Source organism: Sinohyriopsis cumingii, chromosome 1, assembly GCF_028554795.1.
Source record: "Sinohyriopsis cumingii isolate HCF-2022 chromosome 1, ASM2855479v2, whole genome shotgun sequence".
Taxonomy (NCBI): Eukaryota; Metazoa; Mollusca; class Bivalvia; order Unionida; family Unionidae; genus Sinohyriopsis; species Sinohyriopsis cumingii.
In genome coordinates, this window is record NC_142961.1 from 16,204,144 (window position 1) to 16,231,870 (window position 27,727).

Consider the following 27,727-nt stretch of genomic DNA (forward strand, 5'->3'; position numbering starts at 1 on the left):
TGCACTTTTAATATTAAACAAAACATTAGTGAACATTTAACACATTTGCAGAAGTATTTTTTGTCATGTGTATTTGGTTATTTATTTATTTTCCTCATGGAATATCTTATATGATATGCTTTTTAATGAAGTTTCAATATTTTTCTGTACACGATATAATTAATACTTATTTGTTCATATTTATTTTCCTTTCAATAAATTATGTAAATTAAATCAAACGTTTTAATTAATCATAGTATTAATTAATAATTAAATAATTGATTAACAAGTAATTACAAACATTGATATCACTGTATTCAGTTTTCTCTAGGCTCCACACGTCTATAGTTGGTACATTTTTACATCAGCGCAAAATCTGATTAAATTCCATACAATATGCCCATAAGAATAAGGTGTGAAAGCTAGAAAATTCTCAAGTAAAACTTGCCACTGTATGTTCAGCCATTGTAAATGTTTATGTAGACCTTTCGCTCTTAACTCCACTGAATCAAATCAATTAAATAACACAATAATAGCCTTGAGTAAGCAATTTTTCTTTCCTGTGTGTTGGTCTCTGTGAGAATGAGCCAAACCTTTCCATTAAAATATACATGACAAAGTTTACATAAAATATAAAAGACCTCGCATTAGATCCTGGATGAACGTGTTTTTCTGTAGTCATTTCGAGCGCCATGATGTCTGGGCGGCACAATGCCCAACTCAAATCTGCTAGGAACAAAACCCAGACTGAAAAAGACTCCGGAGCACTTGACTGGAGCATTATCCAGACAATTCGTTAATTCTGTTTGGATATCTACTACTTTTGCGATGAAACGATTATTATAAGAACTCCAAACATGGATTCGAGATCTTCTAAATCTCCTTGGCAAGCATTTCTCCGTTAAAATCCCATTTTACTGCAGAGAACCAATCGTTATGCTGCAGATATTTGTGTAACGGTTGGGCCAGCAATGTCCATTAGGTAATATTTTCTCACGGCTGTGAGTGGCAAAACGATCACAGAAACACATGGTTGTAATGTATTAGCACGATGTTGTAATGTATTAAATGTAACCAAAAAAAAATATTTCATCGATATACGAGTTAAATTTGTACAGCTGGCCTCTTGATTCAATGAAAGTCAACACATTGTATCTGCATAAACGTTTGGAGTACGCTTGGGAGATAAACTGAACAAAAAGCTTATCTACCTTAGTTTCATTTAACCCGAGATAAAGTTCAGGGATCCTTTCAGTTATAGGTTATCTAATTATACAGTGCCTTGGGAATGCAACCCCCAGTCTGCTCGGTTACTACCCGTGAGCTTCGAATATTGTTATATGTTGACATTTGAAGTTCATTTTATATCACTTTTATCCATTGTATCAGTTCTAACTATTCGAAAATGTACTCTTGACAACTCAGATTCTAACAATTCGAAAATGTACTCTTCACAACTCAGTTGTATCGATTCTGACTATTCGAAAATGTACTCTTGACAACTCAGTTGTATCGATTCTAACTATTCGAAAATGTACTCTTGACAACTCAGTTGTATCGATTCTAACTATTCGAAAATGTACTCTTGACAACTTAGATCTTGGCTTAAGGTGGTCTTTGAGGTCAAAGGAAACAGAGAACCTAGATAAATGCACGCGCTACTAAACGGGGTTCGAACCTGGTACCGCAGAAGTGCAGTACGAATGCGTTCGCGTTTTGTTACATGATCCCTTTGGATTTGTTCTTTTTTTTAATGTCAAAGTTTTTTTTTTATAAATACGCACAGTTTCGTGTCTACGTAATTAAAAGGACATACATCTAACGATAACACTAAGAAAGAAACGAAAGAAATCTGTTTCATAAATGTGGTGTCATCATCAGAGATCTGACTTTAATATCATGAGTAATTTTCGTAAGCGCCTCATTTTCCTGTGTTGATTTCGTCCTGACATTGAGATGGCATTTGCCTTATCAGTGTACGCTGGAACATATTTGGGTTTGTCATTTTGGCGTGAAAGATCTCTTCTTGCTAATTTGGGGATTTTAAGTGGCTACTTTGGGTGGCTCCGTTAAAATGGAATATTTTATCGAGTGGATATCAACAACAATTATCTAGTGAGCTTGCATATGTAAAATACGACAGAATGGAATGTGTAATAAAGAGCAGCGACCAACGTACCGTCGCGATCTTGAGTTACTCTAAATCAAACAGGGGACCTCACATCTTCGACTGGTCCACTCCATATACAACAAAAGGGAGTCGCATATTATGCTCTTTTCATTTTACTTTTGTACTGCTCTAATAAAAGCAATCTGACCGCTTTTTAAGTTGTTCAAAACTAATTTCGCTAACAAAGACCAAGTGTGTTGGTATTTTGGGACTAAGTGTGAAGGTGTTTTGGGACTAAGTGTGTTGGTATTTTGGGTCTTAGTGTGAAGGTATTTTGCGGATGTAAAATATACAGATCAGAATAGCATACATACTTTTGATTGAAAAAATACGGATAAAGTCGATTCTTTGAGATTTCCAGCTAGCATTTTTGTGCGATGCACGAGAGGATACGCTACTTTTACAGAAAACAAGAAACAAATCAACAGTGGGATTATTCGGAATACGTACAAGTAGTAAAATATACTTGTTTTAGTTGTATGATAGAGAAATAAAAGCGAAAATAAGGCTTCATAAAATAATAAGTTTTATTTCGAATATTACATGGAATGGTGACATTAATACTTACATAAGTTGGGAAGATGAAATGAAAAAATCATGCATTTATGTCAATAATTATGTTAGTAGTTCAATAACAAAATGGAATACGCTGGTCAACCAAGCAAATCTATATAATCGTCATGAATACGCTGGTCAACCAAGCAAATCTATATAAATCGTCATGAATACGCTGGTCAACCAAGCAAATCTATATAAATCGTCATGAATACGCTGGTCAACCAAGCAAATCTATATAAATCGTCATGAATACGCCGGTCAACCAAGCAAATCTATATAAATCGTCATGAATACGCCGGTCAACCAAGCAAATCTATATAAATCGTCATGAATACGCCGGCCAACCAAGCAAATCTATATAAATCGTCATGAATACGCCGGCCAACCAAGCAAATCTATATAAATCGTCATGAATACGCCGGCCAACCAAGCAAATCTATATAAATCGTCATGAATACGCCGGCCAACCAAGCAAATCTATATAAATCGTCATGAATACGCCGGCCAACCAAGCAAATCTATATAAATCGTCATGAATACGCTGGCCAACCAAGCAAATCTATATAAATCGTCATGAATACGCTGGTCAACCAAGCAAATCTATATAAATCGTCATGAATACGCTGGCCAACCAAGCAAATCTATATAAATCGTCATGAATACTCTGACCAACTAAACAAAACTAGATGAATCGTCATGATAACGCTTGCCAAGAAAGCAAAACTAGATGAATCGTCATGAATATACTGGCCAACTAAGCAAAACTAGATGAATCGCCATGAATATAATGGCCAACTAAGCAAAACTAGATGAATCTTCCTGAATATACTGACCAACTAAGCAAAACTAGAGGAATAATCATGAATATACTGGCCAACAAAGCAAAACTATATGAATCGCCATGAATATACTGACCAACTAAGCAAAACTAGATGAATCTTCCTGAATATACTGACCAACTAAGCAAAACTAGATGAATCACCATGAAAATACTGACCAACTAAGCAAAACTAGATGAATCACCATGAACATACTGGCCAACTAAGCAATGCTAGATGAATAATCATGAATATGCTGACCAACTAAACAAAACTAGATGAATCGTCGTGAATATACTGGCCAACTAAGCAAAACTAGATGAATCACCATGAATGGACTGGCCAACTAAGCAAAACTAGAAGGATAATCATGAATATACTGACCAACTAAGCCAAACTAGATGAATCGCGATGAATCTACTGACCAACTAAGCAAAACTAGATGAATCCTCCTGAATATTCTGGCCAACTAAGCAAAACTAGATGAATCGCTATGAATATACTGGCCAACTAAGCAAAATTAGATGAATCACCATGAATATACTGGCCAACTAAGCAAAACTAGATGAATCGCCATGTATATACTGACCAACTAAGCAAAACTAAACGAATCGCCATGTATATAATGGCCAACTAAGCAAAAATAAATGAATCGCCATGAATATACTGACCTACTAAGCAAAACTAGACAAATCATAGGCAATTTATGTGTGCCGTTCATTTTAGTACTGAATGTTCTTTATTTGTAAAGTTTTCGATGTTATTGTTGAAAAATCACCGGTACGCAGATGCACGCAAATTCACGATACAAAAATTTGATCGACAAGCTTGCCCGTAGCTTCTCGTGGGTCGGTGGTTCTTTCAGGGGTTTTCCCGGTTTCTTCCTCCACCATTAATACTGGCCGCCATGTATAGCCTATCATGTGCTGAAAAATGGCGTTAAACCCTACAACAACAAAAAGTATGTATGTATGTATGTATGTATGTATGTATGTATGTATGCATGTATGTATATGGATGGATGGATGGACGTGTGTGTATGTGTGTATGTATGGATGGATGGATGGATGGATGGGTGGATGGATGGATGTGTGTATGGATGGATGGATGGATGGATGGATGGATGAATCACTTTTAGCATCTAACCAGATTCATATCAGAATAAATATAAATAAAAAGTTCCAATAATTCAATAATTCAGTGTGACGTATTGACGGTCAATTTTACTCAACTGATTATCCGTACGCTACCCTTGAGAGAGACTAGATCTTTCACCTCCGATAGATTTTTAGTAGCTGTTTATTGGGTCTATTAAAATTAGCACTATTCTCAGAGGATGGTGTGTCTATTGGAATTAGCTCTATTCACAGTGAACCGTGGGTCTATTGGAATAGCACTATTCCCAGGAGACTGTGGGTCTATTGCTCTTTCGAAATTGACACTATTCGCAGAGGATGGTGTCACTGTTGGAATTAGCACTATTCACAGTGGACCGTGAGTCTATTGGAATAGCACTATTCCCAGGGGAACATGGGTCTATTACTCTTTCGAAACTGACACTATTCGCAGGGGACGGTGGGTCTATTAGTATTGGCTTAGCTATCATATGAGTACTGGTATTATCAGCTCACGTACTCCCACGAATGTTCATACTTTTTTACATTCAAATATGAAGACCACAAAACATATTGTAGAGAGGTTGATTCGGATATTAAGAACACGTGCTGTACATAAGTTAACCCTAATTAATCGTTAATTGAATGATGAGAAGGGACAGACTGGTTCTTTATTAAGCACAGTGGTTTAACACTTCAAACGTCCAACTAAAACAAGAAAGCCACTTGTTTGATTTTGTAGTTCAGACGTGTGAAACTTGGGCTCATTCTTACTTACAGTGTGCTAGAAGCGTACAACTCAGAGGTACTTTCTTACTTAATAGACCGCTTAGGTCTAAATGGTTAGAGCGTCCGTCTTGGATGCGGGAGGTCCCGGATTCGAACCCCGGCCGAATCATATCAAAGACCTGTAAAAATGTTAGCATGCAGCTACCTTGCTCACCATTAAGAGGTTAGTGTGGTGGGCCTGGCATCAGAATAGTGTGACTGGGTGGAATATTATGCCACAGTGCTAGACATCACTATACACTTCCGCACCGCAGACATCTTAGCAATACGTCTCAAATTGTTAAAAGCTACGTTAAATACACACACACACACACACACACACACACAGACACACATTATTTTACAGTGCCTTATATGAGATTCTTGTGTGTTAGTTTAGTTGCATAGAGCTGCTTTCTTCCGATACACTAGTGAATAGTAATTCATTACAAATTTTCTGTAAAATAATAGGTACACAAGGAGGAAAAGTATTTATTTAGTATGCTATCGCGATAGCAGGTCCATTAATTATTCAGCTAATTAATAATTTATATTTGTTTTTGGAAATAGTCACGAGTTAATAAAGTTACATTGATTTCAATGATGTGACATGCATAATATTGATAGATGCACCTCAGTGCCATAACGTATTAGCGCTAGTTTATGCCAAAATCACACAATTAATACCCACCAACTCACCCCACCCCCCAAGAAAAACCCCCGAACCAACAGGGATATTTGCCGTCATTTTTACGATCGAAATTATGATTCCATCTAACTGAATCTTGCTTGCCATCAATCGTTGAATATTACATTTATTACATTGAATATTACATTTAACATTCAGTGCAAGACCTTAGTACAATTATCTTCTGTGCCTTCAGTTTCCTAGATATTAATTTTCTTACATTAGAAAGGAGCTTCGTTCTTTCAGTATGTTTCACCGTGAATCCTTTGATATATGTATCAGACGGACTGACGCAACCAATGTATGCATTTCAAACCATAATTTCAAAGAATAGAAAACTTGCACATGACTCGTTATGTCCGAGCCAAAATGATTAAATAATTCAAGAAAACGCGTCAATTTACTGATTAAAATAATATATATTAGAGCTTTAATTTATTTTATAGAAACCATTCACCAATATTCACCAGCAAAATACAATTAAACGTCACTAGTTTATTCCTCCATAAAACAAACTAACTTTCTATATAATAAAAATAAACTTAAACGATTTTCAACATATCTCAAGAGGTGTTTTGTCAATAAATGTTGATTACAATTCTCACATACAAGTAACCGTTGACGTACGTATATAGAGTAGTATCATCCTGAAGAAAGTATAAATATAAATATCTTATCATCTTTTGCAGATGCCTTCAAATACAAATTCTTATGGATTAAAGGAGTTACTTAAAATGAAACTAAAGAGTTTTCTATATAACAAAAACGATTCCTATAAAAGAAATTTTTTTATGAAGAAAGGTTACTATTATTTCAGAAAATGAATTTCCCAACAAATCAAATCCTAATTTCACACGCATACAATAAACAATAAATAAATTTTTGAAAGGCACAATAATATTTAAAATATAAGAAATATGTATGTAATATGGTTATTTATAATTAGTACAAACTGAAAGTTTGCAGTACAGTTAGGACAGTATTAGTAACTAGATTATAATTTAAAATGTACATCAATCAGGAATATCGATTTAAATAAATAAATATATAAATAAATAAAAAAATATTTGAACAAACCAGTAAACCACTTTTCTTCATATATTCGAGAAAAAATACAATTTTTTAAAATCTATTTTCAAACATACTTTTGACAGTAATTATCAAATTAATCTAGACACTATATCTCCGAGATTTACTCAGGAAATGGTATTTCGATATCCGTTAATTATACTTTCTCCTATTATGTAATCTACAACCAATTATAATGTCTACAGTCACTGTAAATACCACTAGTAGCAACATTCAACGCACTTTCATAGGTATAAAGCATGATAGTTAGTTAATTAAAACACATTTCAATGGCTTGACTTTTCTTAATGGATTTTCAATCGAGATCCGGATAAGGGTTGGACTAACAGTGTCAGACATTGAGTTTCACTCAAATTGCCTGCTTTCAACCAATCTCGTATAGCTAGGTGATCATTGAGAAGGGAAGTAGGCCGTCCTCACTCGCGTTCGTCATGCCTCGCGCTCCAGTGAGCATTAAACCCCGCCCTATTTCATTGTCCTCACCAGTATAGCTCCCAGTATATTAATCCAGTGCCGCTGGGCATTAGCAGTAGAGAGCATTTTGACATCTTGAAGATTGGAGATTTAATACTCGAGGCAGGAATATATTTGGTGCCACTACCTACATTTGGTCAAGAGTGATTCTTGTATTTTGGGATAAATTGTGAATAGTTGGTGTTGAAATCTGACTGTTTTTATACACAAGAGTTCGGACCGATACGGATAATTAGCTTGATCAGGATGTTTAATGGAATCCCCTGTATGTTTGAGGAATGTCAGCAGTAATTAGTCCAGTAATCTTAACACCAGTGACATCTTCGAGCGAAAACGGAATAGAAAAAACAATTGGGACACTCACAGAGCTAGAAAGAGTTTCACCATTTTACAAAAGAGATCAAAATATGCCGACCGCATTTGGACTCAGTCTTGACCACAACGAGGTTTCTATCCCATTTTTATTTGTATATATTTCTAACGTTTTGTTGAATATTTCTCATCACATAATAGCAAGAAACCTTGCTTTTCGGTGTCATATTTTCTTTTATATATCATCTTGAATTGAGAGTGGGGCATCGTGAATTACGTTTATGCCACGTCGTAATTAAATCTCTATTAATGCGACAATGCTGGAAGTAAGGTGTAATGTTTTTATTTACTGATCGGTCTAAATTAAGTTTCACGATAATGTATTAAATGGGATCTTCAGATTTATACCAAGAGCTCTTTGCTTTGTATATCACTGACATGGAGTCCCATATGGAATATTAATGCATTTCCGATTTATCAGACTTGGCTTATCCCTTCCTTCATATCGTCATTATGAGTTCTACAAGATACACAAACTACACTACTATAGAATCTACATCAAATAACTCATTAGATACGATTGCCGCAGGGCACGGGGATTTTTCTGTCCTGCTCTATAGAAATTTTGCCCAAGGGAAAACATGTCTCTTTCTTGTGCCTAGTAATTCTATATAGAGCGCGTACCTAGTGGTCCAACCCGCACAATGGACTTGCTTCACAATAGGGACAAGATGAAACTGTTTTGTGTATTTGATACAGTTATGTCAAGGTAAAATATTTTGATGTTTTATAGCTGGGAATTATATCTTTTGACTGAACGAATTATTTTGCTTTTGTATCTTCTAATGGCTCTATTCTGTAATTTTGTTTTTAATGATTTTCAGCAGGACCGACGTGATGTCATTGGGAATCATGGAGGACTTGGACAGCTGGTCAGTACAGTGGCCACCACAGCATCCTTCCCCCCACCCCCGCGACTGTCACACACACCCACCACAGGGGATTTTCAGCCTCCCTACTTTCCTCCTCCCTACAACCTGCCTTCCCAACAGCCCATGGAGTTTCATCATCACCACATGAACTCAGACCCGTATTCCCACCTTAGTAGTTTTCATCAACCAACTCAACAGTATCATCAGCTTCACGCTCCAGACAGAAATGTATTACGTCACCGTGAAGATTTGCATAATATGCACCATGGACTCCCCACCCACGATAACAGGCGACCAGACTATGGAGTGATGCGACGTCCGGACATCTTAGTGCCCAGCCACCACCCCCATCTTGGATTTGGAGAACAGGATCCTTCTATGTTAAATTTGCATGGAACTACAGCAATGGGAATGGACGATGGCAGTCAGGTAGGCATTTTATACAATTGAACATAAATTGTTAATTGAGTATGTACATACATTGTTAATTAACAGTAATTTTGTTTACAAAATATGGTATTTTTATCGCTTAGGTAAGATATGCGCGTTTAATTTAGATCTACGTAATAAACAAAACAATTTTCGCGTTTTCCTTTCAAGAAATTTCACATCCTATTTATTTATTTCATTTTCTGTGTTCAGTAGCTTCTATAACTAGAATCTTACATCCTAGGGATACTTGATAATTTTATAATAAAGATGGTTAAAATATAGGGAACAAAGAGTTGAAACTAGTTAATGTTTATGTATTTTCTGCATATTTAAATAATAATAACTAAAAATACTTACTAACTAATGGTACTTAATATTCTCCGATTACATCGTTATTTTAAATTTACTTTATTGTCAGTAACTAAGCTTGAGCTATAAAGTTTGGCAGCTGGAGATGTATTTAAAAGGAAAAATGTTTGCGAACCATATTATGTTCATTAAGATATTACTTAAAACTGGATGCCTCTTCTATTTGAAACTCGGAAGAAATGTAATAGAAATAATAACCAATTTTGTACCTTAGATCTTATAAACACGCAGATTCGTTATAATGGCAAAGCTATTGGATTCCCGGATGATGGTTATTATAAGAAAATTGTGACAATTCACTGCCTGAATAAGTTTGTTACTTATGATTCATGTACATTGCACATGCTTAATTAACCATAAAGATATTTATCTATTCGTACATGAAAGGGAAAAGTACGTAAAATGTCTGGCGGAAATATAAAGGTTTAATGGCGCACCCTAATGGATTGTGCGGTCCGGTTCCGAATAAGACATAAGTCATAAAAATATACATTTATAAAATATAAATTATGAGAAAGTTTTTCCTTGAGATCAGGTTAAAAATATTCAAAGGTTGATTTTTAAAAAAGGAGATTAAATTCACATCGTGTCAAATAATAATAATAATATTAATAATATTAATAATAATAATAATAGGAAGAGGGTTTACATTTTGGTCAACATTTCAGGCAAACTATTTTGATCGGCGCAGTAGTATCATGGCTGCATTTATTTATGTATTCTTTCATGCATTCATTTATTAACTCAATTGCCCTTCACCACATGGGCGTCTTCAGATGCATGTGTGTGTTTTTTACTTCACATCAGATTGAACATTGAAGGTATTACTGTTTATTTAACGGTTTTTCCAAAAGTTCTGTGTAAAATTCAGCATATGGGTTATAGCCGACCAGCATGTGCGATGCGTTTGAGCATATATTCCTCCTTATCTCGAGAAGAGCAACTCCGTAGTTCAGTACTTAATACGAACTTGTTAATGAATTAAGTATTCCCCGTCGTGCGATTCTAGGGAAGTAATCCACAACTTCCTGCCGATTCCCTCAAGTTTGTTGCATAATCATCTGATATAAAAGCAAAGTCTCACATGCCCATCTCTTCTCCAAAATAATAAAACCCTCGTTAGTGGACAGGACAAAATATTATCTGAAATGTTGCATAAGTTCGATTCCTTTTTTTATAAACGCTGCTGATAAGGGAACTGCAAATCAGAATTTATTGATGCATGACACAAAATCTCCACACTATAGTATGATTCATGTCCGCACTACGATCACATGACAATAATGTAAAATATCAATGCAATATTCTTTACTTGAATGATAATCTTTAGTTTATTTATATATAAATTTATCTGATACTTCTGTACCTTAGTAAACAATAAACATAAAACAAATTAACATCCATGGATATGAATGGGTCATATTAACTTCACATCACTTTACCGAGGTCTTCCTAAAGCTTCATGTACAAATTTGGTCTGCTGTAGCATTAACAATCACAAACAAAAAACAAACAACAAAACACAACCTAAATATCTCCATATTTATTAAAGCGTGAACAGAATAAATATCCTATCATGAAGACAAAGATTAAATATTTAGATTAAAACGCACAACTTAAATTTAACTTTTCTACATGTAGTTTTATGTTATACGAATTATGTTTACATATTTATCAACGAACATACTTTGCTCATCTTCGAAGTGAATGTCGTCATGTTACTTGCAAAATGCATCTTTCTCCGTCGCTAAAACGTAATTCGCAAATCTTTATAAGACTTGCTTCTGTGAAAAGAAACGGAATCATTTCGTCCTAAAACCGAAAGAAAATTAAATGTGTTGTTTATTTCTTCCATTGTAAAAATCACTACGTATACCTGATTAAACATGATGTAGTAAACATTTATTCCCAAGGATATCCCAACTTTGAAGCATATCAAAATAGAACTACAGGGAAAACAGCCAAGTACAAGTTTTGCCTCGGGTAAAATATGATTGCGATTACTATTGTTGTCCGGAATGCACCGTACTTCGTCTTGTCAAAACCCCAGGCAATTTTGTAACATCAACACAGTTCTGACATAAATAATCACCCTCTGTAAAACTTGACATATCCAGACTTCTGTGTATTGATGTCGGTAAAATATTATGTCGATTCACCAGAATGAATTTCAAACTAAAAGAGCACCTTCTTGCCATAAATATGTTAATCTGACAACAATTTAATAATCTAGCAAACATTTAGATAACAAATAAAATTATAACTAAAATATTACACTCCTTGTAAAAAAAAAATGTAATGACCCTTTATGGAACGCTTTATTTGGTAATTATATTAGTTTGTAATTTAGTCTGTTTTTTGTCTTCAAAGACCATACTTTTATTAAATTATGTATTATTTACTACTGTTACTATTAATACTAATACTATTACTACAACACTTACTATTACTACTACTTCTACCACTTTTTATATTATTATCAATACTATTACTACTATTACTGCTACTACTACTAATATAAATGATAATAATAATAATGCTACAATAAGAATCAGTATAATATGAATAATAAATAATAATAAAATAAGAATAATATAATAATAATAGTCAAAATACAATAAGAATACAAATATTAATAATTCGAATTATATTATTTGTACGATGTACATCTCATAAACGCAGATATCTGCCTCTTTGTCACGATTATGGTGACTTGACTTTATTTAAAATCGGGTTTCCTACTTTGAAATGCATTTTACATGTTATAAATTATATTTTCCTCAACTTGATCAAATAATTGCAATGAGAAAATATGTACATGAACTCATAATGTCAGAGACAACATGGCGCCAAATTTATAAAGATTCATCGTTTGGAAACATGAAGCGTATAAAATTTCATTCCTGTTGACATAAAAAGAGCAAATATCATGTCAACTTGACTGCTTGTGACAATATTTGTGTACCACAAAAACGAGTCATTCAGTGCTTTTACGTATTTATTTATTTACTCTGAACAATAAAATATCGGTAGTTTCCAACTTTTTGAAAGAAACATACATACATTTCACATACATACATACATACATACATACATACATACATAGCAAATAACATGAATGAGGGCATGTCTGGATGGGAATATTACATAATATTCGGTTATTAAAACAAGATGTAGAGATTGGTAGTGCTGGTCACTGAAATATGGTCTAATCGCACGGTAGCAGGTGCTGTCTAATAGATCCCATATAGGCCACCCTGTTCGTCTTTATTTATTTAGGACTTGGATTACATATATAGTGTAGTCACGATCCCTTATTTGACAGGTTCGTTTTGTTTTTCTTCTAAATGAAGAGCGGTAATCCAATTGAAAAGTGTAATAGACAAGACTAGATCTGGATTTGATTTCTTGAGATGAAATGAGACGGTTTATATCAGTTGCTTTTCTTTTAATTTCCATTTGATTTCAGTATTAGTCTTTTATTTAAGTTTGGCGGCATACATGAATGAAAATTATAAAATAACAATGAGTGGGACGATATGAAAGCAGTTCTCTTGTATTGATGTTTTTTGTTTTGTTTTGTTGTAACTGAGCCATTAAATTTATTTCCACAGAAAAAGATTTTTAAAAAACTGTTTTTCAGGCATATATTCCTCAAATTATTTTCTTATTGGCGAATTTTCAAAGTTTTACATTTTGAATTTTTAAAATATTTTCAAGATGGACTATGTAGTTTCTTATTTTTCGTTAAAAGTTCCTCTTATTCGTGGTCGCTTTTTTTAATACATCATATTACAAGGTAAAATCAAAAAAAGATATTTAAATCAACCTCCAGAAGCTAATTAATATTTTCTTTGTTGAGATTCTACAAAATTTGGTATTCAAAACTTGACTGGTAATTGACAGATTCATAATATTACGGTATTTCCTCTGTAACAAATTATTAAACAGGCAGATTTTCAGATGGAATTATTTTTTAAAAATATAGATTTGAGTATCATATTTGACTTTTTCAAAACTATTTTGGTACATTCTGGTGAATGAGCAGCGAAGGAAATTTAAAAAGAAAAATATTAGAATTACCTTTAATAAGGTGTAATTTTCTGAAGTCATATGCATCAAAGTCATCTTTGCACTATACAATACAATAGTTATAAAACAAAACAAAGCATGTCTTAAGATATTTCAATTTTCTTCTTCCATTTTCTTCCTCAACATCCAAAATAGCAGGATTTCAACGTCTTAATCATGGTACATCCGCATCAGAGCAATATCGGATCAGATTTTAATTAACTATGGCGGTAGATGAATTACCCTTTCCCCCTTTGATTCATCACATCTGATCAAGATTATTAATGGAAAAGTGACCTTGTCGTGGGGATGTATAGTCTTTTGTCATATACCCATCAGATAGTGTTGATATTGAAAGGAAAGCGCCAAAGCTAAAACGTCACATGCCATTCCATACCTTACCATGGCGCAATCCATTGCGTCATATTACGAGGTTGCTTTTGTCGATGGAGAGAGCAATTATTTTATCACCAATCATACCACCTGCTTTTATAATATGGACAATATAAAACTGAAAAAAGAGATTGGTATGTCGGCTCTGTGGTCTTGGTATATGTACATGTACACACAAATCACGTACAACTAATACGAGGGACAAACAATACATGCACGCTATCACCAAGTAAAATGTGAAATATTACCTATATAATCTGCTCGTATTGGGATTTCGATTATTATTTGCCCCCCCCCCCTTCATTTATGAAATATATTGTCAAGGATATTTTCTTTTGGAGAGGTGTAAGCTGTGTTAAAACCAATTACCCTCCAACAGTTATTTATGTGCTATATACAGAAAATTAATTGCACAAATATTAGTATCACTTATCAGAAGGATGCAGACCTCATCGTCGTGGCAAATGCCTTTGCCTTTCCTCAGACGGAAATAACTTTTACGCGGCGGACCAAGTTATTTATTTTCGAAAATCAATAATTTGCCTTTCCCAGCCACCACACCTCTTCCATGGTTATTGATTTTATTACATGATACTATAGCGTATTAATGATAGTATCAGGATATGCTAAACCACCCTCGTTCAAAATATAGGAAAAAGACAGAAACTTGTTTAAAAAATTAAAATACCCTATCATCTTACACATCTTGAAAGCTACAAGTATCCTCTACATTTCATGAAAACAAGTCTACAAACTAGCTTAATGCAAAGAAAACATGAATGTGAATAAATTAATGAGATTTGACACTGTCTTTCAAAATTCATTATCGCGTAAATATGGTTACATGTGTACCTATTCAAATGGATGGCAGTAAAAAAAAAAAATTAGAAATATAAGATGCGTATCCTGCAACTTTCCTATTATAAATTAGTTTCTTAGTTGAAAATATGTTATTTAACAATCTTTCTATGGTCTATTATTTTTAGTGTATATACATGTCTGATTTTAATTAAGTCGGATACATGGCGTCGTTCAACTTCCCGAACAGGTGTTCGATACTCATTCCATACAACTGCCAATTTGCCGATTTTGTGTTTGATAGCAGCTTTCAAAATACAGCAGCCTTTAATTCGTTGAGATTTAGGTTCTCGATAACCGTTTTGATCTTGATATGCGGCAAACAGAACACCGAAACTGTTGTATATTTGTGCGGGTCCGATAAAAATGTATCTCTAATCCTTATTAGGATTTTGAGGAATAATATGTTGGTAAAATATTGATTGAGTTTTCATATTTCGATCAAAATTGCATTCATGTGGCAAACATGGATCATATGGAGAAGAATAAAAAGCATGAGACGACATTTTCCAGCGACCTTTTTAAGGATGTGTTTGAAATCCTGTATTCAGTAACTTCTCATAATTTGAACGAATCTGGGTTTAAAGCGGAATAAGGATCTGGCACGTAGTCTCTATCCTCAATAAATAAGGTCCTGGTTTCAGTTAAGGTTGTATTTATTTGTACATGTGGCCTATCATTGGGGTTAACCATATTGAATTTGACTCGTCTTTGTCTTTACAGAACTCTAGAACTTGTTACTGTCACACATCCGTCAGATAGCTGTGTCACGTGTACTTGTTTAGGTTTAGATGTCGCTCACTAGAGCGGTAAGACAATGTCGTCAGATTGGAATAAAGAATAGCTAAGAACAAAGAACATGTATATATATCCAAGTCAGAGATGCAATAATCTTATTTGCATTCCCTCAATTGAATATTTCTGCCAATTCTTGCCAAATGAACAGACAAAGGGTTCAATATTTAAAACATGATTTTCAGATGAAAGTACGAAACTAAATCAGACTATAGTAAAACCTATCTTAGAGGACATATCCATATTAAGGACGCTGATGCATAAACACTTCTTTTACATACTCACCGAAATATGTAACCTGTATGTCAAGGGTGACACATACATACAGGGGACACCTTCACATATAACGATAAGCATCTGTATACATAAAGAAGGACACCTGTCAATAAAGTGGCACTTATTTATGAGGACACCTATACATGAAGTATCATGCACATATAGGTTTCATTGTATTTTCAAAATATTATGCAACGATTTTTTCACTTTTTTGTCAACTCGTTAACTGGACCAAGGCAAGTAAACAAGTTTCTTCGACGTCCTTTGTTTCATATATTTCCAGTTCGAGCTGACGTTTACTCAATTTCCCGAACTTTATTATAAATGGAAAAAAGCAAGCAATCAACAAAGAAAGAATGAAACAAGCTAATAAACAACAGGAAATAGATGCATGATTTTAAAATAAATAAAACGCGCATGACACGTGCATTCCAGGCTATTTTAGAAAAGCTTTATAATACATTTTAAAAGACGCGACATGACTAATGAAAGACAACGTGAGTATAATAAATTCTCACGTTGTCAAAGCGTCGGTTACTTTAACATCTTATGATTCCAATAGAAAATATTGTTGACATTTATATTTAAAAAAGTTTTGTTTCGTACTTAAAATTATGAAGTCTTGTTAAGTTTTCTTGTCACATAATTTTAGGGTTGTACAGTTCAATTATCATTTTACTCATATTATCTTACACCGCTGAAAATAAACGAAACGTTGTAAAAATTGATCAAATCTTCAATTTGTCGAGATTAAAGGTAAAACATCGATTTAAACAAGGCCTCTAATTATGACCAATTTGTATACCCCTTCCTGTGTTCCGCGCAGGGGCCGGAATTACTTTCCGGACGTTTACACCCAGTTTTGGTGACGGCCCTCATTTTTTAATACCCGCACAATTAATGAGCTGCTGGGAGTAATCTCGAGTTGGATAGAAAAACTGTAAAAATAACGTGTTCCGTATTATGCCATTTTGGCCGGTTAAACCGTCCTAAAGAATTCGACATACCAAACAGCAGACACAATAATAGGATAATGCAGAACCTCTTACATGAAAGCTTAAATTATGTAGGAATTCAATTCAGATTATGTAGTGTATTTTCTTCTAACGGAGGGGAACAAAGGCAAAATCTTAAACCACCAAGAAATTGTTAAGAGCTTATTTTTGGAATGATGGATAATTACTTTTGTGTTACGTCATAGGTTGCCACTAATATGTTCGTATTATGTTCATTTATCCCTTCACAACTTGTTCAAAACACGGTAGGACACGTATAACGGGATTATTGACAATGCAGACGTGTTTCCGTGTTACACTAATTCGTCTTTTCGAGTATAGGATTACTATATGAACACTCAACCGTCTTAATTTTATACGCCTCCGATGCTTTTTCTTTATTTTAAACAAAAATATATAAAATAATTAAATGAACGATAGATTGTTTGATTATCAACGTTTTCCCTTCAAGAAAACCTTTTTTCCATTTGTTAAAAATCCCGAGCATCCTCTAAAGCTGCGGTGAGAAGACACGATACGCCCTGTCTTTGAAGCCATTGTAAAATTTGTCATACGCTTTTTCTCAGTGTTTTCGTAGACCTTGAAAGTAGTTCATATTTTGATGAAAGATTAGATGTGGTGCTTGCCTTAAATAACAGGCATGCTTGTTTGGATGACTTCAGTGCCTTAACTAACTAGAAAGGTTGTTTGGATGACTTCAACTCATGCCTTAACTAACAGGCATGCTCGTTTTGGATGACTTCAACTCATGCCTTGACTAACATGCATGCTCGTTTGGATGACTTCAATGCCTTAACTAACTAGAAAGGTTGTTTGGATGACTTCAACTCATGCCTTAACTAACAGGCATGCTCGTTTGGATGACTTCAACTCATGCCTTAACTAACAGGCATGCTCGTTTGGATGACTTCAACTCATGCCTTGACTAACACGCATGCTCGTTTGGATGACTTCAACTCATTCATTTATATCATAACATCGTAATTTTGCCGCTACACAAAGCCGTCAAATGTGTTTGGAGCGTAGTATCATCTCCTATCATGGTTTGAGATCTACTCATATCGAGCAAGAAGGCGTACAATTAAGGAGAAAAGCAAATTGGTACATGTTATTAGATTAAAATGTGATTTCTTTCCTTTCGCACGGTATACATTTCAATCTTTTACAGCAGTAAAGAAAGTCTTGAATGTGTGTTATGATTGGCAAAATAATCAAATGCGACAATAAATAACATTAATACCATACATGTACATAAACATATTTTACGAAATTTGGAACAGCATGTTTAGAGGCAACATTATCAAAGACAATGATTGCAGCAGCAACTTTTTGTCGGATGCCCAAAACGTTTTAAGAAATGTGTCAAGCACAGTCTGAAACTCTTTTGAGCCGTCATGTACCGCTTTAATATAATTACTCGTGGAAGAGTTTTGTTTATTTAGCAATGAAGTGCCGTATTTACTCAGCATATGAACCCTTTCCATCTTTCATTGACTAAAAGTGCAAGGTGCGAAACAGAATGAGACATCACATTCAAATTGCAGAGCAGAAGGCTTTTCTAATTTGATGTTGCAAAGCAAATGCTATTGGTGTGCCCCACGCCCCAAATATTTGACAACAGTTACTTGTTTACTGTTGGTTCTTGACACTTGCGTTTGACAGGACAAAGTTCTATATTCACCTGTAAAAACATTGAATAAAATAGGTTATGGAATATTTAGACAACGTTTGCGTCTATCCAACATAAAAATAAAAGAGCTTTTGTAAAACAGAATAAATCTGGGTAAATCTTTTCCCTACCGGAGATCGGTATAATAGTTTGATAGGTGTGCAAAAGGTAGATTTATAAAATGTTTATTTTTGTTAAGGCAAAATTAGAAAGGAAATGAGGGCTGTTAAAACATTTTGAACAGAACAATTTGCTGTAATTAATTCAATGACCTAGAATTCAACCGTCTTATTGTTGGTCAAGAACTTGTGGCACTGGTGACTTGATTACGCTTCGGTACCATGCGGGTTGAAGTACATTGTATTAGGACCAAATACTGATGTACATTGTCAACACTAACAGGAGTAGTGAAGGCGTTAAACCTTCTATAAAATCCACTTTCTATAGAAATGTACTACGAGGGGCTAATGAATCGTACAAACAGCAGTTCTGACGACTAATTTGTAGATTCTCCGTTTCAAGTTGTATTCCTGTATTTAATTAAACTCCATTGAGGGGACAGTACAATGTTTGTCTAGCTATTTCTATTATTTAGTTTATGTCAAACACTAAAATTATATACAGTGTCTTTGGTACAAATGTTTGCATTTTTCTTGCAACAATAAACTCTCAACAACATCATCAAACTATGAATAACACTTTCCGTAAAGAGGGTCCATCAACACAGAATTATATACCTAATAATGCTGCTAACTAAAACTTTAATTATCAATTGCACGTTGTTTTGTGTGAAAAAATTAATATTTATAATGTCAATAATGATATTTAGTGTCACTCGCTTTGTGTTTAAAATCGGTATGCGTGGCATCAGAGACTTTACAGTAATATATACTTTGCAAATTTAGTTTTCTCACCAAATTAGCGAACTTTTGTTCTCGTTAAAATCTTCTGTTTAATTGAGGTAACGAATTTCCACATATAACGAGTATCTTGTAAGAGCAGAACAAATTCATTCGATGCTGTGTTATATAGAATTATAGGAACTTCAGTCGCTCTTGTTCGCAGCAAGTAACTTTTTTATTAAACGGTCAATAAACATTCAACATGCTTGTTTTTTATTAAACGGTCAATAAACATTCAGTATGCTTGTATTTAATTAAACGGTCATTAAACATTCATTATGCTTGTAGAATTAAATATAGTTTTGTTAATTTTCAATGATTTTGGGGTTTACAGAATAGTATTTTAAAGTACACATATTAAGTGGTTCAATAAACAAAGTACATAGACCTTTGGAGAAACGAACACGGGTATTAGTTTGAGACGGTATTAAGTTTAGACGGTGCTCTTAGACTTCATAAACAAGATAACCGTTTAAAAATAACAATTATACCGGGTCAGACTCTGGCAGGTAGTATACGGGAGAAAAGATACTTGTCTTATTTGCAAACTATTACTGAAACATTATTTGACATGTAACATTATAGTCCTGATTGGCATGTAATAAGTACCCTTGTACCTATATCAATATTATTTTGGCACGGGGAAGACCACAATGTATTGATAAAATGGAGAAAACCTTTACACATGTACAAGTATCTCTGACCATTGAAAGTCATCTTTGGTTGAAGATAAAATGAAATGGAATGTCATGAAAAAATATATTTGCTTTAAGAACTTTATTGAAATTCTCTCTATGAAATCTTGGTTAGTCTCAAAAGTGAATGAAGCTATGTTTCAAAGAACAACTTTTTATGTTGCAATAAAAATGTTATGCATCACACATTTTATGTCATGACGTGTCAGGGTCGCCAAAACAAGAAAACAACAACAAAATATTTTTCTGATATCTGTGCAACTCATCAATAAAAATGAAAACAAAACAAGACCTTATCCACAGACAAAGACATCATACGCATGACCGTGTGTTTTATGAAGCATTGGAATTACTTGAGAACTAAAATGAAAAATCACAAGAGCGGCCATCTTTCTATCTACATGTATGTTTAAGCTCTCAATAGACTGATGTTTAATGTGAAAAGTAAATGCTGTACCTGTACGAGTTGACGATGACAAATTGAAGCAGACGACAGATTTGACATATATGTTGTGTTGCCTTGGTGACACGAGCTTTCTACGTGAGGCAATCCATCAGTGAAATATCGTTCTGCTCTACTTACTAATGAAATTTGGTATGTTTGCTTTATTGCTCCATGCCGTTCATCATCAAATTTTCATTTCCTCAATTTAATTCGCCAGAATCATTCTTTTTTGTTTAAAAAAGCTTTTTGACAAGCTCAATTATCGCGAGCATATACAGATTATTTTTAAATGAATACATACTTGTACTAATAATAATAATAATAATAATACAGTTATCTAATTTAGATAACAGTTACTAACATGCATTATTATAATATCTGTAAGAGGGGATGATATATTTTGCTTTCTTGTTTCGAATTTAAAATGAGGTATTTTCACTTTTTCTATCTATTTACAGGGTGGACTTGATGATACGTCTTACATGAACAGTGACCAAAATACAGGTGTAATACGCAAAGGTGAGTAGAAACGCTTCCTTTTTCGTGAAATAGCCGACTTGGTGTCACCAGTAGCGATCTCCATATATGTTGGGAACTGTACTTCATATCACTTTTAGGAACGATAAGGGGTAAACAGTGACAAATTAGCTTTCTACATTCAGTTGTACTGAATCATTCACAAATGGAAGAAATTGTACGTTGCCTGTATATACAGATGGTTTCTGAATACAAGAAGCCGTTGTAGCAGATTTACTAATTATTTATTAATTTCGACCATTTTTATCGGTTCAGCTATACGTCAAAGTCATAAGCCTTACAAAAAAGAAACACACATCACCCTTTCCCCCACCCCATTTCATTGGCTTTAGTAGAAAGGAATCCTGACATTAATGAAAATGCGGAAGTCATTTACAAATCCGGAAGGGAACTATTCTCCCACACATAGACGATGATACCCTCGAGCTAGTGTCCCATTGTTTATACTCTGTCCTACACCATTTCAACCACTTTGACAGTGCCTGAAGATATCTTACGTTGTACTATGTAGGTGTGTAACTTGGCTTCAGGCCTGGCTCCTAAGGCTATTATCTTTCATGTAATAAGGTGAGAATTATGATATAGCATGTGACGTATCAAAAATTCATTATTTATCAGCTGAATGGGGAAAATACACAACCTACTTACCTAATGACATACTCTTCAAAACACTACAATAGGTGCTACTATTTGACATCTTCCATCCTTCCTACGCTCTCTCATAACATTCATATAATTTTTTTCTTCATTCTGAATCAAATGGAGGAAATAATTATCACACATGCGTTTCTTTCTTTCTTTCGCTCGCTCGCTCGCTGCCTTTTCCCAGCACCTACAGGTCAACCCCAGTGGGCTGCCTTTTATTTATGCGTCCTTGGAAAAGGTACTTAGCTTCCATTTCCTCGCCACTAAAAATAAAATTAACCAGCCCACCTACATTTCCGTCCATATACTTACCCACATACCTGCCTATTACATACCTACCTATCTGAAAAAGTGTACAATCTTCTTGGATACATTTCACATATCTGGCTTCCTGGACAGAAATTCAAAAACATCATTCTAGATGAACAATTATGACATTTGTAACATAATAAATTTGCAGTATCACGGAGATCTTATTCAACCATCTATATTTAGTATCTTACACACAGTAAAGACAGGAGAGAGAAAGAGAATCAGAAATTAAAGACACCCATAAATAATGGTTGTCTGTACTTGAACCACGCCCATTCCTGTATTAGATGACGCGATGGGCGAGATTTTCGCGAGATGTGAGTTCTGCGTTAGGTAGAGGAAAATATGCCATCTGTCAAAGAAAACATACCTAGCATTGACACAATGGACCCATCAAGTTGATGGATGGTCCCAATTAGGTCCCACTTTATTTTTATTCCTCTAAAACACAGCGATAAAGACACCATCTAAAGCACATTTATTGCTCAAAGACCTTTTTGTTGGACATTGCCATGGATTTATGACCGTGTGTAGTATTTTTAAGCCGATAGTAAGTCTGGGACACTGTATAGGTATCGCGTAACTTTTATGTAATATTACGATAGAGTAGCGTGGTAATAAAAGACGTTCATCATAAATTAGACAGCTGATACGCATCTAAAGATTTTATCGTAAATTATCTGCATACAACTGTCTAGTAGGTATTAAAAAACATAGAAGTAACATCTCAATCACAAAAAGTACTAGAAAATGTATATTTTTGAAAATACTGTTACACTTCTCTCTCGAAGCGCGGCCAAAAAATACGTTTGGTTTTCAAAACGACAATTTTTAATAATATTTAATACTGTTTAATAATCCTTTAATAACCGTCAGTGACCCAAACTACATTCGACAAATATTGCACAAAATAGTGCACAATGTTTCCTATTGACATTGTCAAAAACTAGCTTGAGAGCAGTCTTTTGACATTTCCCACATACTTGCAACAAACGACATTCACTATCAGCTAACACATTATTTGCTTTTTCATATAAACTTTAGACACTCTGGACAGACAGTGATTTAAGTGACTTAGACCGAAACAGGTGAAAAATATAATAATAAAGAAATACATGTTTGCAAATTAAGACTAAGGAAGAATACAAGCCAAGGTGAGCGACATACTGATGGCTAGACCTCAGAATAAAAGCACACTTCAAGTTTGTATCACGCCGATTGGCCCTCTTTGAATACCTCACATGTAAAACGTTCTCTCTCTCTCTCTCTCTCTCTCTCTCTCTCATTTAATTTCTTACAAGCCTTACCAAAACTTGTCATTTTGTGATTTTTCGCGCTTTTATACTGTCAATGTATTTTGTACAGCAATCAATCTTAAGTATTCGATTGATACACGAAACGTTTATTCTTATAGCAAAAACGCAAGGAGAATATTCAGGCATTTGCATAAACTGTTTACCAAAGTTACATGCCGAGACGTGATCGATTGCAATGTCCTAGTGTGCTTTACAGAGCCGTGTTTGATTGCCGCTAATGCTATTGTTCTTCGTTTGCTAATTTAGCTCATCGTTTAGGATCATTCACCGAGAGAGAAGGGGAGAAATCAAATTAGCTCTCTATCGTTACATTACCGCCAATTTGAAGACTAATGACACAAAATGAACCGCTAAGATTCGTTGAAGATTTAGTCGTTCTGGACAGCCTGCTCATAGAGTAAATTATCAACTCCAGGGGAGAGCTTTTTAATTTAATCTTTCAAACTTCCGCTGTCTGGTTCCCATACACTGCTCTCTCTCTCTCTCTCTCTCTCTCTCTGTGCTTTGTTTTCAAATCAGGCATGAAAAATAATTATGTATGTCCCCCACTTTCTACACATAAATGGCTGGATTCATTTTGTTTTTCATTTCAGAATGTTATAACAAATCTACCACAATAATTTCATACGTATTTATAATTCTTCCTAATAAAAACCATGTTGTGTGATGACTGCATGACACTCAGTCGTAGCGCTCAGTTTGTAGCCTTAGAAGTGCACCGGGGGTAACCGCACATTTGTCAAGCCACACCTTTTATGTCCTACCGTTATTTGTTCGGCTACCTGGTGCGAGTTGAAAGCTCTAGAGACATTATTTGATAAACAAAATACTTTAGATGAATGTACAAGAAAGAGGAAAAAGAGTAAATGCGTACGATTTAAGCAGGCCCAGGGCAAAATATTAACAGGGATGCAACGACAACAGAGCAGCTGACCCCATACTTTCCTTACAATAACAGTAAATAAATATACGTAGGATGGCGTTACCTTTCTGTGGACTATATGTCGACCTCCAGAAAGTATATAGTGAATATAGGGGTATTCATATATAATAAAATTATACTTCATGAATAAAAATAAACTAATACTTTATATATGTTTCTTTTTCTTCTACACAATTACAGCGTTAATATGTGTTTGTCATTAGCAACATTTTCTGCTGAATATACAGTTTCCGATTATTGAGAAAATATGTATACTGTACGTCGTTATGTTGATGTTACGCTTATATCCAGATATCATTAAACAGAAGGATGCTTTGGTTTCATATTCACTTCTCCCCCCCCCCCCCGAATCACTAGAAAAATGACATTCTCAAGATAGCAAAGGTGAAAATATTCAAATATCCAAATGGCAAAAAGATCTTAAAATACAACTATGACTTATGACCTATGACCGTAAACAAAACCTAAGTCAATGCAAGACGGACGAATGGTGTGGCATTCCGACAAGCTGACCACATGTCGATATTAATTATGTTTTAAATATTATGCTAAGACGCAGTTTATATATGTGAAATTAGCGAATCGAATAACTTTTTTTATTCGTATCAGTAAACTATATTTCATAAATAAACATACTTATATCGGTCTAATAAATTATTCTCCAATACAACCACTTGCTTAAAATATGAGTTCAAGCATGTACTAAAAGCACTAAAATGTTGTACTTATATTGACAGGTATAAGACCCAAGATCGAAAACGGCAAGGAATTGGTGCTTAACGGAATAGCTACCCCTACTGACGTCTTCTGTTCTGTGCCAGGACGTCTGTCACTTCTCAGTTCCACGTCAAAATACAAGGTGACGGTTGCTGAGGTTCAGAGACGTCTCTCTCCTCCCGAGTGTCTGAACGCATCATTGCTTGGCGGTGTCCTACGAAGGTGAGAGCATTACATATTATGTTATGAACTTGAAAGACATTTAGGGAAAGCTTGCATCTTGTTGTGTCATGGTGTGGCATTCGCTCTTGATCCAGGAATTATGTACTGTGTGTTTACCGATCCGGTGGCCTAGTGGTTAGAGCTTTAGCCTCAGATGCGGGAGGTCGGGGGTTCGATCCCCGGCCGAGTCATACCAAAGACTTATACAAATAGTACTAACAGCTACTTCGTTTGGCGCTTGTCATTAAGAGGTTAGTGTTAGGACTAGTCGGTCTGGTGTCAGGATAATGTGACCGTGTGGGACATCATGCTACATGTCTGCGGTATGATGCCCCAGTGCTAGACATCACTATAAACTGTCACACTGCAGACATCGAAGCGATATGACTAAGATTTTTGGGGTTACGTTAAAAATATCAAAATCCAAAATGTACTGTGGGTATTACCTTAGATGGATTATTTGAATGAAAATATTTTATTTTGAATCCTCCAAACCGACTATTTTTCGCTCGTACTAAGCAAGCATGTATAAAAAAAATAATTAAAAAAAACAATAATGGTTGCAAGCCTTTGTTCTATCAAGTCCTATAAGATTCCATGTAAAGCTTGCACTAAAAACTTTCATGTCAAGATATTTATTTCGAATTTTCAGATAAAGATTCACTTAAAGTTCAGGTGACAAGGTGCCGCCTGATTTGTTCTCTCGTTCTCCGCAGGTCGCCTTGTTAACTACTGCTTTCCCCCCACTACTTGTAAAGATTGTATCGCAAAAGTTAAATCCATTCGAAACGTTGACATCAAAGGATAAACATACCTCTCTTGCTGGCACCTTTCAGTTTACCTGTCTAATTCAAAATGGGTACCTTTTTTCTCCACATATTGTGTTTCATACTCGATAATGAGTTAGTGTATTCGAAGGTACGTGACAAATGTGTAGTTATGGATCCATTAGGATTTTGAGTGATACTAAAATTGTATCTGATTTATAAATATTTCACCACACAATTTGAAAGTGTCACTTTCCTGTACTTAGGGCTAACGTGTTCTTCTCTTGGAATTTCTCGGCCAAATTTGGAAACAAATTCATGGCGTCCATAGGTCATTGAATCGTGTCTGCAACCAAACACCTAGCTTTTCATTTGGATTTTAATGAATATTCCTTAGACCCACGTTGATCCTAGCGGCCATGTTAACATTTGATAGCATTTAATTCCTTGTCAGAGCCTTTGATGGAATGACAGTGGTATAATTACAGCGACAAACACGAGCTCTTTGCAATTACGACAAGATCCGGTCGCTTTTCGCTCTACTTGGCTTGAGTTGCAAATTATCGCTATTCCTCTTTTAAATTCTGTTTCATTTTGTAAAGAAATTTGTCTGTTTTAATACAAGCTATAATTGTATGGTGCTACTCGCGTTGAAATGAAAACAATCACTGTCAAAAGACATGTCGAGAAGAGGTGGAATCGGTCATTCTGCAGACACGCCTCCCAATTTAAAACAAGATACAACAACGGACTGATTTGTGTTCTTTCGTTTTTTGTTTTCAAACTATTAAAATTACATTCTACGATTACATTTCTACAGATTATTAATAGCAAATTATTTGGGAAAATTTAGTTTTGCAAGGCTACCATTTACTGCATATTTATGTAAGTAATATTTAGTAACTTTTGCAAAATGCAGCTGAATGTTGCAACAATACAATACAGTATAGAACTTCCCATTGGAATGTACCTAACGCTATTAACATGGATTTAATTTTTGTTTAGTCGAATAAACTATTTTGTTTCTATTCATCACATACATTTTTAGTATAACTTCTGATTCATAACTTCTGATTCATTGAATTTCTTATATAAATACATTACGACGAAAAAATAATCCATGTACATAAATGTAGTAAGGGAATAAGGGAATTGTATGTAAGGAAAGGGTTTGTAAAGGGAAGGGTGGGTAAGGGAATTGTGTATAGAGAAGGGTGTGTTAGGGAAGGGTGTCCCAGCTTATAAACCAAGCGACCCATACTACATTTGTTTTAACTAATATTACACCATATGAAGAATACGAATTTCTTTTAGAATCTGTTTATTCCTTTATCATAGGTTGTAAAACGGGTGCCTCAAGAATGGTCGCTCTGCTTTTATATTATAAACATAAAGCAATATCGTGTCTGTATGTTTTTGTCTCGTTTTCCTTTCTCAACATGTA

The 27,727-nt window shown here is 34.6% G+C and overlaps 1 protein-coding gene across 5 annotated transcripts in view; it reads left to right on the plus strand.

Moving 5' to 3' along the window:
• Window positions 1–27,727, plus strand: part of LOC149806481 (transcription factor AP-2-beta-like) — a 59,155-nt gene that overhangs the window by 23,926 nt on the left and 7,502 nt on the right. Inside the window, exons 1-4 of one of the 5 annotated variants that reach the window (XM_089953641.1) lie at window positions 7,697–8,105; window positions 8,856–9,332; window positions 21,283–21,343; window positions 25,315–25,516. In XM_089953641.1, the coding sequence (XP_089809767.1) occupies window positions 7,938–8,105; window positions 8,856–9,332; window positions 21,283–21,343; window positions 25,315–25,516 (908 nt within the window). In that variant the 5' untranslated portion in view covers window positions 7,697–7,937. Of the gene's footprint in view, window positions 1–7,696; window positions 8,106–8,686; window positions 8,741–8,855; window positions 9,333–21,282; window positions 21,344–25,314; window positions 25,517–27,727 lie in introns of those variants that run through there. The other 4 variants (XM_089953649.1, XM_089953673.1, XM_089953657.1 and 1 more) reach the window with 4 other exon arrangements.